This window comes from Drosophila mauritiana, chromosome 3R, assembly GCF_004382145.1.
Source record: "Drosophila mauritiana strain mau12 chromosome 3R, ASM438214v1, whole genome shotgun sequence".
In the NCBI taxonomy this organism is placed as follows: Eukaryota; Metazoa; Arthropoda; class Insecta; order Diptera; family Drosophilidae; genus Drosophila; species Drosophila mauritiana.
This window is the reverse complement of record NC_046670.1, coordinates 9285031-9300760: the sequence shown is the minus strand read 5'-3', so window position 1 is coordinate 9300760 and position 15730 is coordinate 9285031. Positions and strand designations below refer to the sequence as shown.

At 49.2% G+C, this 15730-nt stretch overlaps 1 protein-coding gene across 8 annotated transcripts in view; it reads right to left on the bottom strand.

Moving 5' to 3' along the window:
- Positions 1 to 186: 186 nt before the first annotated feature.
- LOC117145023 (trithorax group protein osa) overlaps positions 187 to 15730 on the bottom strand; it is a 30083-nt gene continuing 14539 nt past the window's right edge. For 2 of the 8 annotated variants that reach the window (XM_033310518.1, XM_033310516.1), the window contains exons 5-16: positions 11454 to 11610; positions 11003 to 11395; positions 10129 to 10869; positions 9880 to 10061; positions 9555 to 9815; positions 8292 to 8507; positions 7844 to 8072; positions 6752 to 7222; positions 6059 to 6218; positions 5647 to 5845; positions 5459 to 5540; positions 187 to 5393 (exon numbers count right to left, since the gene is read on the bottom strand). In XM_033310518.1, the coding sequence (XP_033166409.1) occupies positions 1756 to 5393; positions 5459 to 5540; positions 5647 to 5845; positions 6059 to 6218; positions 6752 to 7222; positions 7844 to 8072; positions 8292 to 8507; positions 9555 to 9815; positions 9880 to 10061; positions 10129 to 10869; positions 11003 to 11395; positions 11454 to 11610 (6729 nt within the window). In that variant the 3' untranslated portion in view covers positions 187 to 1755. The remainder of the gene's footprint in view (positions 5394 to 5458; positions 5541 to 5646; positions 5846 to 6058; positions 6219 to 6751; positions 7223 to 7843; positions 8073 to 8291; positions 8508 to 9554; positions 9816 to 9879; positions 10062 to 10128; positions 10870 to 11002; positions 11396 to 11453; positions 11611 to 15730) is intronic. The other 6 variants (XM_033310520.1, XM_033310519.1, XM_033310521.1 and 3 more) reach the window with 6 other exon arrangements.

Here is a 15730-nt window from a genome sequence, read left to right as displayed (position 1 = left end):
CTCAAGCCAGAATCTGGAGACAGTTCATGTTCGATCTCTCTTATGTAGCACGTTAATTATGTGTGAGAAAGTTTAGTATACAAATTGGTGCACCCACCCATGTATGGTTTTGCATTAATTGTTTATTGGTTTCCTAACGCCAAGCATTTTGGGTGTGGGTGTGGATGTGTGTTATTAGTCCTTTTTGCGTGCTTCTCTACAGCTTTAGTTCGATTTGCTTCGCTTTGTGTTTTATAGCATTTTATGGTTGCGTTTTGTTTTGCTTTGTTTTCTTGGTTTTATTTGTTTTATATTTTAAATTAAGATTAAGATAAAAACCTAATTATTTATCTTGTCATTTACGCCTTAAGTAAGTTCAATATAAAATAAAACGAAGCAGCAGCACTTCCAGCAAATAATACAGTTAACATAAGATTACAGCATTAGGGTTTCATTTTTTCGATTTTTCATGTTTCGTTTATATTAATTATGTATGTATATGTTATGTATTTTTATATATTATATCACCTAATTTGATTTCAATTTAAATTGTTTGCTTGCCTTCATCTGTGGGTTTTTCAATTTTGCCTGTTTGCTTGTTTCTCTCGCTTAATTTCATTTCGATTCGCCTCCGAGTTATGCGATTAAAACTAAGAAGTTGGAATTTTCGCAGCCCATCCATACATCATACAACATCATACACATAAACATAATACGAAATGCAGTGCTGCCACTTACATGTGCCTTGTAACATTGCGTAAAAACAAAAATACAGTGAAATTTACATAATAGTTAAGTATGTACAATGGTTTTTAGTCATCTCTTAGGATTAGTCCTTCTGCAACACCTAGTCCACATTGAATCCAATAATCTGCCTTATATACGTGTTGCTTTTAAATATTTCCGCGTGAACTTCGCTGTTCGTTCAGTTTGATCAGTTTATGAGTACATATGCTGCACATTGTGGTATTATGTAGGTATTAGTAAGTGGTAGAATTTAAAAACTATCCTCTATGTATTTATATATCAATGTCTAGATGTACGTATGTATGCATTCATCCCTTTACATACACAATTCATTCTCATGTAATTTAATGTTAGTTTATGCATTTATTTATATATATATTTAATATACGATAAACCGTAGCGTGCGTATGCATATGTATGTGTTAGTTATTCCTCCTCGCTCGTCGCTTCATTTTTATTAAATTTAGTACAATAAGTATGCTGTGTGCTTGAATTTCGCTCTTAACTTTGTTATCCTCCGTTTCTTATCTTCACGTTCGACTCAATAATAATCCCCGATCCTATATCTCGATCGGTTAGTATCAGTGGTTCTGCTCCGAACAGTTTCCTTTTCGAATGATCATAACTACGCTGCTGCAATTTCTTAATGCTTAGGGTTTAGGTTTAGTTATCATATTTACTATTTTTAGATTTGAGTGAAAAAATATACAGTTGTTATTGTATTGACTGTTACAGTGATGGATAGGCGAGCCATTCCATCGCAGATACATTGCAGGCGCTGCACCTGCTGAGTTCCGTTTACGTATCCTTGGAGTTCGGACACGAGTTCTCGCACACCTTGACTCTCTCCTTGGCGCCATACTTAAGTAAATTTACATGCCCACCCCACATGGATGCAGGTATCATCTTCTGCTCTTGCATTTCGGAGTTGCTCCTGGGCCCACTGTTCTTTCACCGAACTCCAGCTTAGTCGACTGCCCCTCGCGGGGTTCGTGGCCAGTAGTAGGACGCTGGCATCATTGTCGTATACTACGCAACGGCTGTCGTTGTTCCTGCATTGGTTGGTGGAGGTGCCGCTGGTTGAGCGACCGCTGCTCCGGCGGACACGCTCGACGATGTGGGCGGACCAACGGAAGCAGCTGCAGCCGCCGCAGCTGCTGCTGCGGCTGCACTGGCATTGCTCAAAGCCGCAGCAGCGGCCGCAGCTGCAGCCGCCTTGCTCACCTGCTGCTGATCGCTGGCAATCGCTGCTGCTGTCGCTGATGGTGCTCCTGTTGCGGCTGCTGATGGAGCTGCTACCGTGATCGCCGATTGGCTGCTGATTGCACTACTACTGTGGCTGCTGTTGGTGGTGCTGTTGTTCGTCTGGTTGCTGCTGGCCGTACCGCAGCTGTTGCTGTTGGTGCTGCTGTTGCTCACGTCGTTGAACGTCGCTGCCGGCGGCAACTGCTGGCTACTGTTGCTGTTCTCATCGTTGACCACTGCCGTAGTGGCTGCTGGTGCGGGCTTCGCTTCAGTGGAACTCGTTTCCGTCGATGCAGTCTCCGCTTTTACTGTCGCACTTCCTCCTGCACTGGCTGCTTGCTTCTCTGCAGGACCAGGTCGCAGCTGTTGTTGCTGCCGCTGCTGCAGCAGACGGAACTCCACGGAGTGAATTGGGCCTGTTCCTCGCGACACTTGGTAAAGAACACGCGAAATAATCAGAGCCACCTGTTGGTCCAGGATGTGCGACATGACCAGACCAAGCAGCCGCTGTTCTTGTTGCATGAACAGAGACCGGTTGTCCGGATGCTTGGCCAGATGAAGCAGGGTGCCGGCTGCTCTCCGCAGCATGTCCAGGCTGGTGCCCATCGAGTCGGGATTCTCGCGCAGGTAGTTAATTCCGTGCTGGTTCGCCACGCCTAGCGCCGTCTGTTCGGCCTGCTCAATGAAGGCCACCAGGTATGAGATGCACGGAGACTGAAGCGCCACGGTCCGAGCCATGGCGCTGTCAGCAGCGGCAAGGTAGTGCAGCAGGTTCACAGAGAACTCTCGCAGCACCTGATCCTCGTTGCGGCACAGATGTCGGGTGAGCACGGCGCACAGCTTTTCCAGTCGCGAGAATGGTGGAGTGGCAATGACGAGGTCAACATTGGCGTCCGTCACGCACAGCTTGCAGAGTGCCTCAAGTGCCAGTCGTTGTGGCGAGAGAACACTGTTGGGTCCGCACGACGGGAACGGATCCTGTCCATGAGCACTCGGGCATACGGCCCAGTGCAGCAGGCCGTCGATCAAGGGGCGGGCAATCAGCTCATCGTAGCGCGACAGCTCCAAGTGTCCAGCAATGTTGGCCATGGCAACCAGCATATTCTCCCGAATGGTAATTAGATAGTCCCACCACCATTCACGTTCGCCCTGCAGCGAACTGCACGAGTCACTGAAGTCCGTATCCTCCTCGCGATCGTAGTTACGCGTCTTCGGTGTGCGCCGCAAGTGTTCGTGGTTCAGGAGCAGCAGTCGACCAAGAACCGCCAGAAATCTGGTGGACTTGGCCAGCACCGTCTCGTTGCCGGGCACAAATGTCAGGTTGCGGAAGATGTTGGAGAGAGCGATGCAGCGCCGCGCTAACGAGTCTTGGCTCTCGCTGACCAGGTGCAGCGACGCCTCATCTCGGGTGTAGCACTCATCCTCAAAGCTGGAGTCACGCCTTCGCTGAAGCACCCGCGCTTCATCTTTGGCAGTCGTCCGGGGATCGAAAATGGCGGGAGTCGAGGAGCTGGGTGCCACACCATTGGTCAGACGTTGTTGCGGTGCTTCGATATCCATATCAACGGGGCGACAATCGCTGTCCGCCGTACCTGGCTCCTTTTTGACTTCGGCGTTTGGTTGGGCGAATTCCTCACTCGTCAGCTTGGACTTCTTGCCTTCGGCGTGGACTCCACTGCTGCTGCTGCCTCCGCTTACCAATCGCCGTTTCTTGTTAAACGTCTGTTCCTCGGTACTATTCTCCTCCGACTTTATTTCTGACTTCCTGGATGAGGAAGCCAACTCCGTTCGCTTTTTTCCCTTCTTGTCAGAGCGGATGTAGCGTGCAAATGGAATGTTAACTATCTCCGACTTGAAGACGTCAATAATGCCGTCTAAGGGATCTGGCTCTGTGAACCCGTACGTCCAGGCATCGCTGCCTACGGGTTCTAGCTGCTCATACAGGCGGTTGGTGTCTATGTCCCACGCCTTCTGGCGCTCGTCCACAAATATGTCGTTCTCGGCGGGCTGTATGCGCACTGGCACACCCTTTCGCGTGACCATCGTGTAGTTGGGCGTAAAGGAGAGCAGCAGTGAGCGCTCCTCAGGATTAGGCTGTACTCGCACTTGACCCAAATCAATTCCCTCGTCGGCGTCTTCTGAGTCGCTGCCATTGCCGGCTCCATTCTTGCCACTGCGATCCATATTCTCATAATGCCGCCTGCGGTTGTAGCTGCTGATGCTGCGCACACATCGAGGTTGCCGTCCGCTGGTCCGCAGCTTTTCGCACATCACTGTGCCGCTGTCCGCGTCGTCATCCGCATCTTCCGCCAGCAGAGCGGACTGCTCCTCGTTTTCCCGTTCGTCGAACATCTCGGCGAGATTCTTCTGAAAGTGTTCAAGCAACAGAGTCAACAGGCCGGGCAGGTTTGAAATGCCAAAGAACTGGACTGTTGAGTCATCGAATAATAGCACATTAAGCACATCTAGTGCCCACGTGCACTCGGTCAGCAGACCAGATCGCATGGCCATGAATATACGCCATGGATCCACCGGGCACACGTCCGCCTTCGTGAGCCGCTTTCTTCGGTAAAGTACAGGCGTGGTGGATTCCACGCTGTCATGTGGAAAGATCAACTCCTTCTTAACCAGCTGCGCTCCACCTCCGGGCATTCCTGGAGGACCGTATCCACCGGGGGCAGTCTGGTTTGGCGGCATTTGGTGCGGATGCTGGTGCTGCGGATGCTGATGGGGATGTGGGTGTTGGTGCGGGGGAGGCTGCTGCTGCAAAGGCTGTTGCTGCATTGCCTGTCCCGGCATCGGCGGTGGCTTTTGGGACATCATGCCGCCGGGTGGCCCCTGGCCGACTTGTTGACCCACACCCTGTGATGGTGGCGGTGGCATAGCGTAAGGTGGCTTAACCATTCCACCGGGTCCCACTTGAGGCAATCCTGGCGATGGAACGCCGCCGTGGGATGCCTGTTGCGGCGGTGGCTGCGGAACTCCACCTTGTTGTTGCGACTGTTGCTGCTGTGCCGGCATTCCGGGCATCCTATTCTGCTGGCCTGGCCCCGAGGGCGGGCGAAGTGGTGAGCCCGGAGGTGCTATTCCTGATTGCGCAGTTTGCCCGGGGTTCATCTGTGCCCACTGTGGCGGCGCCTGAGGCGGCTGCTGCCCAGGAGGTCCAGCCACCTGCTGATACGGCGGTTGCTGCTGTTGCTGTTGAGGCTGCTGTTGCTGCTGAGGTGGCGGCGGAGGACCTTGTTGAGGCGGATAGCGGTGCTGATCCCATTGAGCCACTCCTGCCGGCTGCTGGATGGGCGGTCCATGTGGTGCGCCTGGCGGAGGCGCAGCACCGCGTGGCGGAGCACCTCCCCAGTTTTGTGGAGCAGGCGATGATGGGTATTGTGGCCGGTACTGCTGGGTACCGCTTTGCCAAGCACCTGATTAAAAATAAGAAGTCAATTATTGCTCATTCGCTATACTCGCAATGCTGCAAAGGACTTACCATAAATTTGAGGCCTAGCATTGTAGCCTGGATAGGGCTGTGAGTCTTTGATAAAATCGGGATGCCTTCGCGGTTGTGGACTCTGCAAAAAAAAAAAAAAGACAAAGGCGTTAGAAATATTCAAAGATGGATAAACGTTAGCTGCACGCTTATTCTGTTTGGTTATTTCTTAAGAATTCCGGACTTACTTGATCTGGTGGTGGTTGATAGTAGTCCTGCTGGGAGGGCCTGCCCGTGGGATAGGCGCTGCTGGGGGGTGCTCCTGGAGCTCCGCCGGCCGGCGGTCCACCCGCAACCGTCTGCGCTGGCGGCTGAGGACCTCCCGGTGGAGGCTGGCTGTAGGGTCGGCTGCCGTAGGGCCCGTACTGATTGGCACCAGTTGGAGGACTGTGGAAGAATTGGAAAAAAACATAAAACAGAAATTAGTAATGCCTCTCAGTGATAAATCACAGCTCTCAAGTTTAGTCCAGTGAGATTATATCGGGCAGCTACAGTACAGAGGTTGTTGAGTGTACGTGGGGGTCTGGATGTGGATGTGATGTCGTTGAGTGTGTGTGTGTGTTGAAGGGGTATGAAGTGGGTTAATTGGGGTGCACTCACGCTTCCCCCTCCGGCCCGTAGGGAGGGTACATGTTTCGGTTCTGCGGCGGATATTGTCCTGGACCCTGTCCGAATGGCTGGCCGGGTGGCCCAGTGGCGTTGTACTGATCGCTCGAGCCGTACTGCCCGTAAGCTCCAGGCTGTGAAGGGTAGGGTGAGCCTGCAAATATCATACATAAACAAGGTATAATGATAAGAACAGTTCCACGAAAGCCGAGTATTGCTTGTGTAAGAGAAATATAAAAACGGTTACGAAAAGACGGCCAATTGACATGTGAAACATCCGTCTGAAACTAATAAGTTGTTAAAGGAAATTTCGCATACAAATTTGGAAACAGTAACATAATTTGAACTAAAATAATAGTTAATTAAACAATCAATAGTTAAAGTTGGCCACAGTTTGGACTTGTTGTTTTGCACTTAATGATTACATGTTAAAACCAAGAATCAATACATAACAAGATACAAAAAGTGGCTGAAAATACTTTAAATGTTATAATGTAGTAGCTTAGTTTAGAAGTGTTAGGTGCACAGGCCATGCAATCATTATGAACTAGTTAAAATTAGTCATTAGCCAAAGTAAGTTTGAGTAGAAAGCAACACAAGACGAACGAAATCGATGGCAGATGAAGGGCAAAATGTGAAAATAGGATAAAGAAAGAGATGAGGGAGCAAAATAAAACATGAGTATACCTGGCGTTCTAGACACAGGCGTTGGGTAGCCGGAGCCACCCGGCGGATAAGGTGCTCCGGCGGCTGGGCGCACATGCTGCTGAGGCGACGGCGGCACCTGACCAGGCCCATGTTGCTGTGGTGCTGGTGGTGGCCCACCGCCCACTGATGGTGGTGGCTGCTGCCCCTGTTGCTGCTGCGGCGGTGGTGGCCCCGGCAGGCCAGGATGCTGGTGCTGCGGATGCTGCTGTTGGTGTTGGCCGGCCGCCTGTTGGGCTGCTGTGTGCGGTGAGTGTGGGGGCGGTGGATGTGGTTGCGGGCCACCGCCTACAGCACCAACAGCTCCAGCACCACCGGATGCAGCACCTGGACCTGGGCCTTGACCTGGGCCAGGACCGGTTCCCGAACCCGGGCCGCCACCGGCAGCTATGGGATCCTCGAAGGGATTGCTTACGCTTATATTATCGCCGGCGGCAACAGTGGCGGCGGCGCCTGAGGGGCGGCAAGCGGCGATTTGGATGGTTTGGTTTGGATGAATCGAAATGAATGAGTCAATGAATCACACAAATGAATTGTTTGGTTGTTGTTGTTTTGGTGGTGGAGATACATGGAAGCATCGTTGTTGTGATGGTGGTTGGTGGTGGGTGTGGAGTTATATATTTTAGTAGTGCGCCCACACAAACGTTACAAAAACATAAAAATGAATAAACAAAATACACATATCAAATTAATAATGATTGATCAACATAAACATTAAGAATCGTATACCTAATTACACGTATATATGTACAGAAAGTAGGGTATTAGGCGAAATAGTTATCAGAATAAGCATATCATCTATCAGATAACAATTTAGTAATTATCCAAAACAAAAATACCAGAACACAAATTGATTACAACAAAATTAAGTTAATAATATATGTATTAGAGTGGCAAGATCCGTAATACTTTTAACAAAAGTACAAATTGACATAGCTCCAATTTTAGTTAGTGAATGGAATATGAGTATAGGTTGGCTAATTGATTTGTACACTCTTTCAAGCAAATGTCAACGATCTAAAGCCACTCTATAGACCTTATACTTATCAAAGATACTGCCAAACTGATTCTTACCGGGGTGAGGAGTCTGCGGGTTGTTTTGGGAGGGCGGACGCTGCATCTGACCCGCTGCCGCATAATCCGGCTGCGGTCCACTTGCTCCCGGATACGGACTGCCGCCCGGGTAGCCGGGATAGCCATCGATCGCGGCGTTTGGTGCGGAACCTGGCGGAGCCGGGAACGAGTCCTGTGAGTTCGACGAGCCTGTGGAGTTCGTAGTTCCAGCATCCAAATGTCCACCACCGATTGGTTGCAAATGGTTTGTAGATTGGTTTTTTTCGATGACGTTTTGGAGATGGGGCGAGCAGAAAGTGTGAAATAGTTGTGAGCGAGTTGTCGGGCGGGTGGTACGTACGCAAAAACAAAACGAAAAAAACGGAAAGAAAATTTAAATTAAGCATCGGGTGTTAGGGGAAAACGGCGCAGGACTGCAAGCGTTCTGTGCACTTGATAAACACTTACCTGGCGAAGGAACCGAAGCAGCCTTGGCCGTCTTCTTCTTGCTACCCGCCTCCACCTGCTGAATGATCGGCAGAGGATCGATGTCACCGCGATCGAAGTGGCACTCGAAGGTCAATAGGTTCTTGGTGTAGTGCTTTCGCAGTGTGTATGCCGCACTGCTACTCGCCCCGATGCCTAGGAGTCCGGCAATATCCTTCCAGGTCTTGCTCTTGGTCACCTGACGGAACGAGAGAGTCAAGTTGATTTGAATTATGAGCCAATGTTGGCATTCAAGAGTTCATGACGCAAGTGTCGATCGAAAAAAGAGTATCAAAAGATTGCGAGCACAAACGTATTTTGTGTGGATGCATTTAGCAAGTGATAGGAATCAACATTCTAAGGTAAACGATAAACTACAAATACAATTTGGTCAAATGGGGTTAGGGTAAGGAAACTACGAAAGATTAAGGAGTAGCACACGCTCGTTATTGAGTTTCCAAATAAAACCAATCAATAAAAAAATAAGAAATCTGTGTCATAATTTCTTGTTAACATAATTCAGATTCAGTTTTACGAAGCGAAATCAAAAAAAAAAGCAGAAGAGTTGCAAATGAAAAGAGAACCAAAAAAGCACAAGCTGATAATGTGAGAACATTCCAAAATGTAAAATCTCGATAATTCGAGTGGCTTATTGGTGGATGCTTTTGGTGACTATGGATTTCGGCTACTAACTAACGTTATCAAAAACATAAAAACCGAAAACTAATTTGAAATAGTTTAATTGTAGTCAATATTGGCAGGATAATGGTGGGAACCTTTTTGAAGATTTAAAATGAAATCTGAGACATGCCTGATAAATATAAAGAGTACTTGAGATCAAAATAGTTAAAGGTAAGGCCAAGATGTGCTTATACTCGGCTTAGAGCATGCAATCTAGGGGAAAACCAAGACTGTACAACGAGTGCTTTGGTATTTCCCAAGTGAAGCTAGCCCACGGCAAGCTAAGCTATACTCAGGATGCAGCTAGAATTTGGACACATGGATCGGAGGCTGATGCTGGGTCAAAAGGTTGGTACATAATTAGCTGGGTGGCTTGACTTTAGTTTGCTTTTTACTGTAGCCGAATCACAATATTGATTTTGTTCTATATATGAGGAATTTTTTTGATTTGGATTTGGTTTGGTTCGTGTTAACTACGTTGGTGGTGTTTTGGTTTGGTTTGGTTGATTTGGTCTTGCTAGTAGTAAATCTAAAAAGAAGTTAGTAAAAGGAGTTACTACGGCACCTTGCATACCTCGACGAATCCGCCACGTTCTTTTACATAAATATATAACCTATATAAATCGAGTGGCTGTTTTGAGATGGTGGGGCAGGCTGTGATCGGAGTGCGCCGCTCTTCCATGAAAGCCCGCAGCTTGTCCAGCCAGCCTCGCCGGTCCGGGTTGTCGTCCATTTCATACAGTTTGCACAACGAGTCCGACTTCTTGGTCGTGGTGATAGTGCTGCGGAACGGCTCTTGCGGCACCGGAACGTGGTTGAACACCTGCTGTATAACGACCAATATGAACAATTTAGTATGTACTTGAGATTTAAGGGCAATCTTCACTTACAGGGCTACCAGCCGGACGTGGCCAGTTGGGTGGCGAACTCATATCGTACTCTTCACCGGGCCCACCACCTGGATGCATCACAACTGGGTGGGGCGACGTGCTCGGCGGGGCTAAGTGACTTTGGCTATAGGGATCATTCTTTCGCGACTTTGGTGTGGTGCATTGTGGATCTTCGCCGGATGCTGTGCAAAAATATCAATAACATTAGTCGGGAATCTTTTTAAAGTTGTATATCCCAGGCCAACTCACCTGCTGATGCATTCGAAAGCGTGCTCTGCTGACTGACTTCATCCATGGGCGTTCCATCTGGCCCAGTGGTGACCACCGATGTGACCGCATGCATTCCCGCAGCACCCGTAGGTCCCGAGGAGCTTATCCCATTGTCCTGTGATATATGCTCCGGTCCACCGCTTTCCGGTCCGCCACTGGCACCCTGTCCCTGACCCTGGGGCTGGCCGCCTTGGAGCATTTGGGATTGCGGCGGCGTGCTAGTGGGTGGACCCATGTTGGTGGGTCCGTGCGGGGGTCCCATGTGGTGGGGTGGCCCCATTGGCATGCCAGGATGCATTCCGGTCGGCCCGTTGCCGTACCCCTGTGGCCCCTGCGGCGGGGTCGGACTTCCACCATAGCCGCCCTTGTGCTGTAAATGCTGCTTCAGATAGTTAAGTGGACGCGGTGATCCACTGCCCTGCGGTGGTGGTGGCCCGCCCACAACTGGAGGTGGTGGTGTGCCCTTGCCTTGCACGTGATTGCCTACCATCGCACCACCGGGAGCTCCGCCGGGCACGGCCTGTTGCGGCGATGGCGGTACCCACTGGTACGGTGGATATTGGCCAGTGTGATTGGGCATACCTCGGCCCGGATATCCACCAGCTTGGGCACCAGAAGGCATGCTGTTGGCACCACCAGCTCCTGCTTGACTTGTGGGTGGCGGTGGTGGTCCGGTGGCGTAGGCGCCAGGCGGATACTGCGGGCGTGGCGGATAGTTCCCTGAAAACAAGCCAAAGAATAGTTGTGTTATAGAAAGCTGAATCTTTTCTTGGCATGGAAATCATGTACATGTGAAATCAACGTGCAAAAACAGCAGGAGCACCTTTATAAATACACAATCCAAGGATCTTACCTGGTGGATATTGCTGTGGCTGCTGCGGTGGATATCCCTGAGCACCGGGACTCTGGCCCGGTCCGCCCATCTTGTAGCCGCCGTGCATGTGCGGTGGCATCGGGTAACCTCCTCCAGCTGCCCCTTGCGGTGGTGGTGGGGGCGTGGCCATGTTGTTCATAACCTGGTTGGGCGGCGGAGCCGGCGGTGGCGTCTGCTGCGGCGAATTGCTCGCCGACGAGGCCGAATTCGATGCTTGTTGCTGCTGAGATTGCTGCTGTTGGGGCGGACCTCCTGGCATTCCCGGATGCGGTGGCATCGGCGGTGGACCTCCTGCCCCAACCGGCGGCTGTTGCATGGGCCCACCGCTGCTTGATTGGTTGCTCGCCGGACGCGAGATTGGATGGTTTTGAGCTGAAATAGAAATAAGTAATAGGCTGGCTTCAAGATTGAATCAGTGCTGAATACTCACCGACTGCCGGGGACATGGAACGCGAACCGGAGGAGCCTGTGGGCGAGGGTGTGGGTCGCATCACCTGTTGGGGATTGGGTGTGCCTGGCGGACCGGAGCCCATGCCACTGTGCGCCCCGCCGCTGGAGCTGTCGTTGCTGTTCTGTCCAATTAGCTCCTGAAAAGGTAAAAGACAACCGGAACCAGTTCCGCTATTAGAGTGCATTCAATCAACTGCAATGGCATCAAATGCCGGCCGGCAGGTGGCATTTTTTGTAGTATTTATTCATTTAAACGAAAGTGATAGCAACTATGAATTAGCCAAGCGGCAACCGCATTTAAAGCAACTGCCAACGCACACAGATATGGAACACGAGCATATGACTGAGCTCGGTTTGGGTTGGTAGTCGTTGCAGGCCAGCGTAAACATATTCATGGCAATCAGATGTTTTGGGTGGGTATTTCGACCCATTCCGATGCCAAATGTTGATGCCAAACGATCTCAGGGGTTGGGGTACATGTACTCCCCGCGCGTCCCGCGACCTTACCTGACATTGCCTCAGGAATTTGCGACTCCTTCACCGCTCCCACACCCACTCACCCGTGCTCACAATTATTATAACCCGGTCAGGGGGGAGGAATCCGAATTCATAAACGCCAAGCTGCTCGAACAATAACAACTCTTAAAACAGTCTGCAGGCACCAGAAACTCGGTGCGATGCGACACGACTTTAACTTTTTGCCGCCTATAACTTATAAGAAAATCAAGAAAAAGCTCCACACTAACAGCCCCACTCGCACACTCGCATACTAGCACACATGGCAGCTACAACAACAGCCAGCAGCAGACGTGCACATAAAGCTTAAGTCGACAGCAATTCGAAACACTCACACACGGGGCCATGGCAAAAACCCCAGCGGAGAGAGCTCAGCGGGAGCAGGGGCGCCATCGAAAAGGGGTCTTTAAGATACCACAAAGGTACTACAAAATATAAAACAAAATATAACTTTATACATATTTGATATAAGAATTATATGTACTTATCAGACTGCTTCTATAAAAGATATATAAGTTTATTCTGTACATCTAAGCCTATAATATTAAAATCTCTCTGCATAGAACAGTTCCCAAGGTATTCGGGTTTCTATCAGCAAGACTCCCCCCTTCATAATATAATCATACTAAGCCCCTGACAATCCACAGCGGCAGTAGAAAGAAAAATACAACGAACGAACGAACGAACGAGCGAACGTTGTTCGTTTTGGTATCTGAGAAATTAAGTGAAGTGAAATGAAATGTACGACGACGAACTGACGGCACAAGGCGGCGGCATGGGATGGTATGGTATGGTATGGTATAGTATGAGATGGCGATGTCGATGGGGTGCGGAGACGTAGCGGAGCGGGGCATAAAAGCTATGTGGAACGAACCGAGCAACCGAGCAACCAACCAGCCAACGAGCAAGCGGACGAGCGACAACAGCAAAGGCAAAGGCGACGGACGGCTGCAACTTGAAGCGTTCCAAGGGGCGATTGAGAGGTTGGGATGACGGCGGGGGTTCTGGCGACGGATGGAGGCTACGACTACCCGGGGATCGGGCAAGTGGCTGTGGTAGTTATGGCGCGCTCGAAGCGAACGAAAGGCAACGGCAACGATGACAAAGACGTAGATAAGGAACAGAAACATGCACACACAGATACACACCCATACCGAGGCACGTACACTCTAAATGTTGGAATATAATAAAATGAAATAAGCAACGACGGCAACGGCGGCACTGCCTGCCAGGCAAGACGACCAGGCCAGGCCATTCGTACGAATTCGAATTCGCATTTTAGCGAGGGGTTTTCTCGAGGGGGCCAGGCGGTACGGTACGGGTACGGGCGCGGTACACCACTTGAGTTGCGAGACGATGACGAGAATAGCAAGCAAGCAAGCAAGCAAGCAAGCTGGCAAAAGCAAAAGCAGGCGGGCAGAAGCAAAGCTAAAGGCCAGGCCGGATAGAATGCTTTGTCCAACGGGGCGTAGTGGGGTTAGACTTTAGGGGAACGGACGGACGGACGGGCACAAACAACAAGCGGCCCACGTTTGTAGTCTCTATTTGTATCTGTGTCCGCATCCGCATCTGTGTGTGTGTAAGCCTGTGGTCGCGTAGAAAAATTACTTGGAAAGAAAAACAAGCGCGTTGCGGATACAACAACAATGAAATCATTTATAACGAAAATAATGCGAGGCAAACAAAAATAATAATAAAAAAAATATAAAAATATGGGGAAACACACCTCCTCCCACACCACATCTGGCCCGGCACCCTTGGCCCATCAATCGCAATTGAGCAGCTAAATAAAGTTCAGCCAAGATTTGCGCGCCAAAAGTGTTGAGAGTTCGATTTTTGGGCACGATTTCAGAGAAGGGGACTCGCCCTTGGACCCCACTTGAAAGCCGAAAGAGCAAAAAGCAGAGACCCCATCATCTTTCATCGTTCGTTCTCAAGATGCGATGATGATGTAGCAGCATTGGCCACAAGTTCGACTTTTGGCCCTCGAAAGCGCACTTCACCGCATTTTATGCCGTGTCATCTGTGGACGTTCATTTAAATAAAGAATATGCATGCCTCCATGTTGGTTGTTGTCTGGATGGGTAGGTAGGTATGTTTATGTCTGGCTGTCAGCTGCTGCCGATGGAACCGATGGAACCGCTGGTACCGTCGGTACTGGTGCCTCTGGTGGGACCTTTGTGGCTTATCACCTTAAAACCTTTAGCAGTGAATGTGGCAAGCGAGCGTTGCAAAAAATAAAAAGGAAACCAAAAACAAGGACTGGCATACATGTGCTTGTTATGCGGCCAGCGAAGAGATAAAAAATAAGAGAATTAAATGCACAAAGGAGCGGCACACACGAAACCGGCGGAAAGGAAAGGGGCAGCCGGGAATTTATAAACACAGCCAGTCGGAGAGAAAAAGTAATAAACTCGGGGATATCATAAAAATGAAAACAAGAGGGAAGGGCCAGCGCAAGCACAACGCATTCTGAAATACCCTAGCTGAAAGGTTTTGCCACACCAATTAGTAAGTTTCAAGTTAGTAGGATGATGCGTTGTAAAGATTACGCTCTATCGTCCTAAATTCAAATGGCAGCAGGACCATTAAAAATTTGAGGCAAGCACTATTCCTAATCAGCATCGTTGTAAGAGTAGTTAACTAGCTATAATTATTCTTCTAGTTAAAATAAATCCTTTGCTAAGAATACCACTCAAGTAGCACAAATTATAATGCCCCACTGCAAAGGGTAAAAACCTCAAAAACTGAAGCAATGAGAATGCGAAACAAACAAAAAATAGTTCACCACATCCCGCATAGTCTCAGTCTCAGTCCCAGTTGCCCGTCGTTTCCATTCTCGCAATCTCCACCCCCTCAAGTGCAATGGTTGCTTTTCATTTTGCACAGCTTGTACGCCGGATCGGAGGGGTTTAACCTCAGAGCCAGGGAACGAGATACTATATATATATATATATGTATATAAAGAACACAGCACAGCTGAGCGACAGCCAGTCCGACTGTCGCTCATTAGACATCCTCCGCCTCCCAGTGTGGGTGAGGGTCGGTCTACGTCTCCATCTGCATCTGCGTCTGGATCTGTTTCTGATTCTGAATCCGATTCTGGGTCCCAGTCCGTTCGGATCCGTGCTCATGCAATTTCTGTTTGCGCTTGCTGGAAATTTTATGAGCGAATCGAAAGTTTGTGCAATTGTGTTGAGTGTGCATGGCGCACATTGCACAAGGCAACCCAGACAGTACCACAAAACCAAAATGAACATACAGTCCAACTTCCCTGTGTTGATTTACAAATCGGAATCTTACTGAATAATTACAGTTTCCTGGAATTATGATTAGTATTATTGGTACGGAAGTTTAACTCATTATTTTTATTGAATCCAAATTATGAATTTATCAGAAATTCTATTTTTAGCAAGAATGTTATGGAAATCACGCATTTCGAAAATTATAGCAATAATCAACCATCTGAAATCTTTAGGGATTTCTTGGATTTTTTGTTCTTGATAAATAGTTCGAGTTAAGGAAGTTCGACTGTATATAGAGAACAAATACTCGCATATTCGCATACCAGCAGCAGAAGTCGCTTTGGATCTGCTCGGTTCGGTTGGGTTTGGTTCGCTTCGTTTTGTTTCGTACCGTTTCGTTTGCTCGTTGGCTGCTTTTGCCAGCGGAGCAGCAGTCAGTCGGTGGCCCCAATCCTTGCCCCGCACCTTCCGCCCTCATCCACTTACAATATGGCAA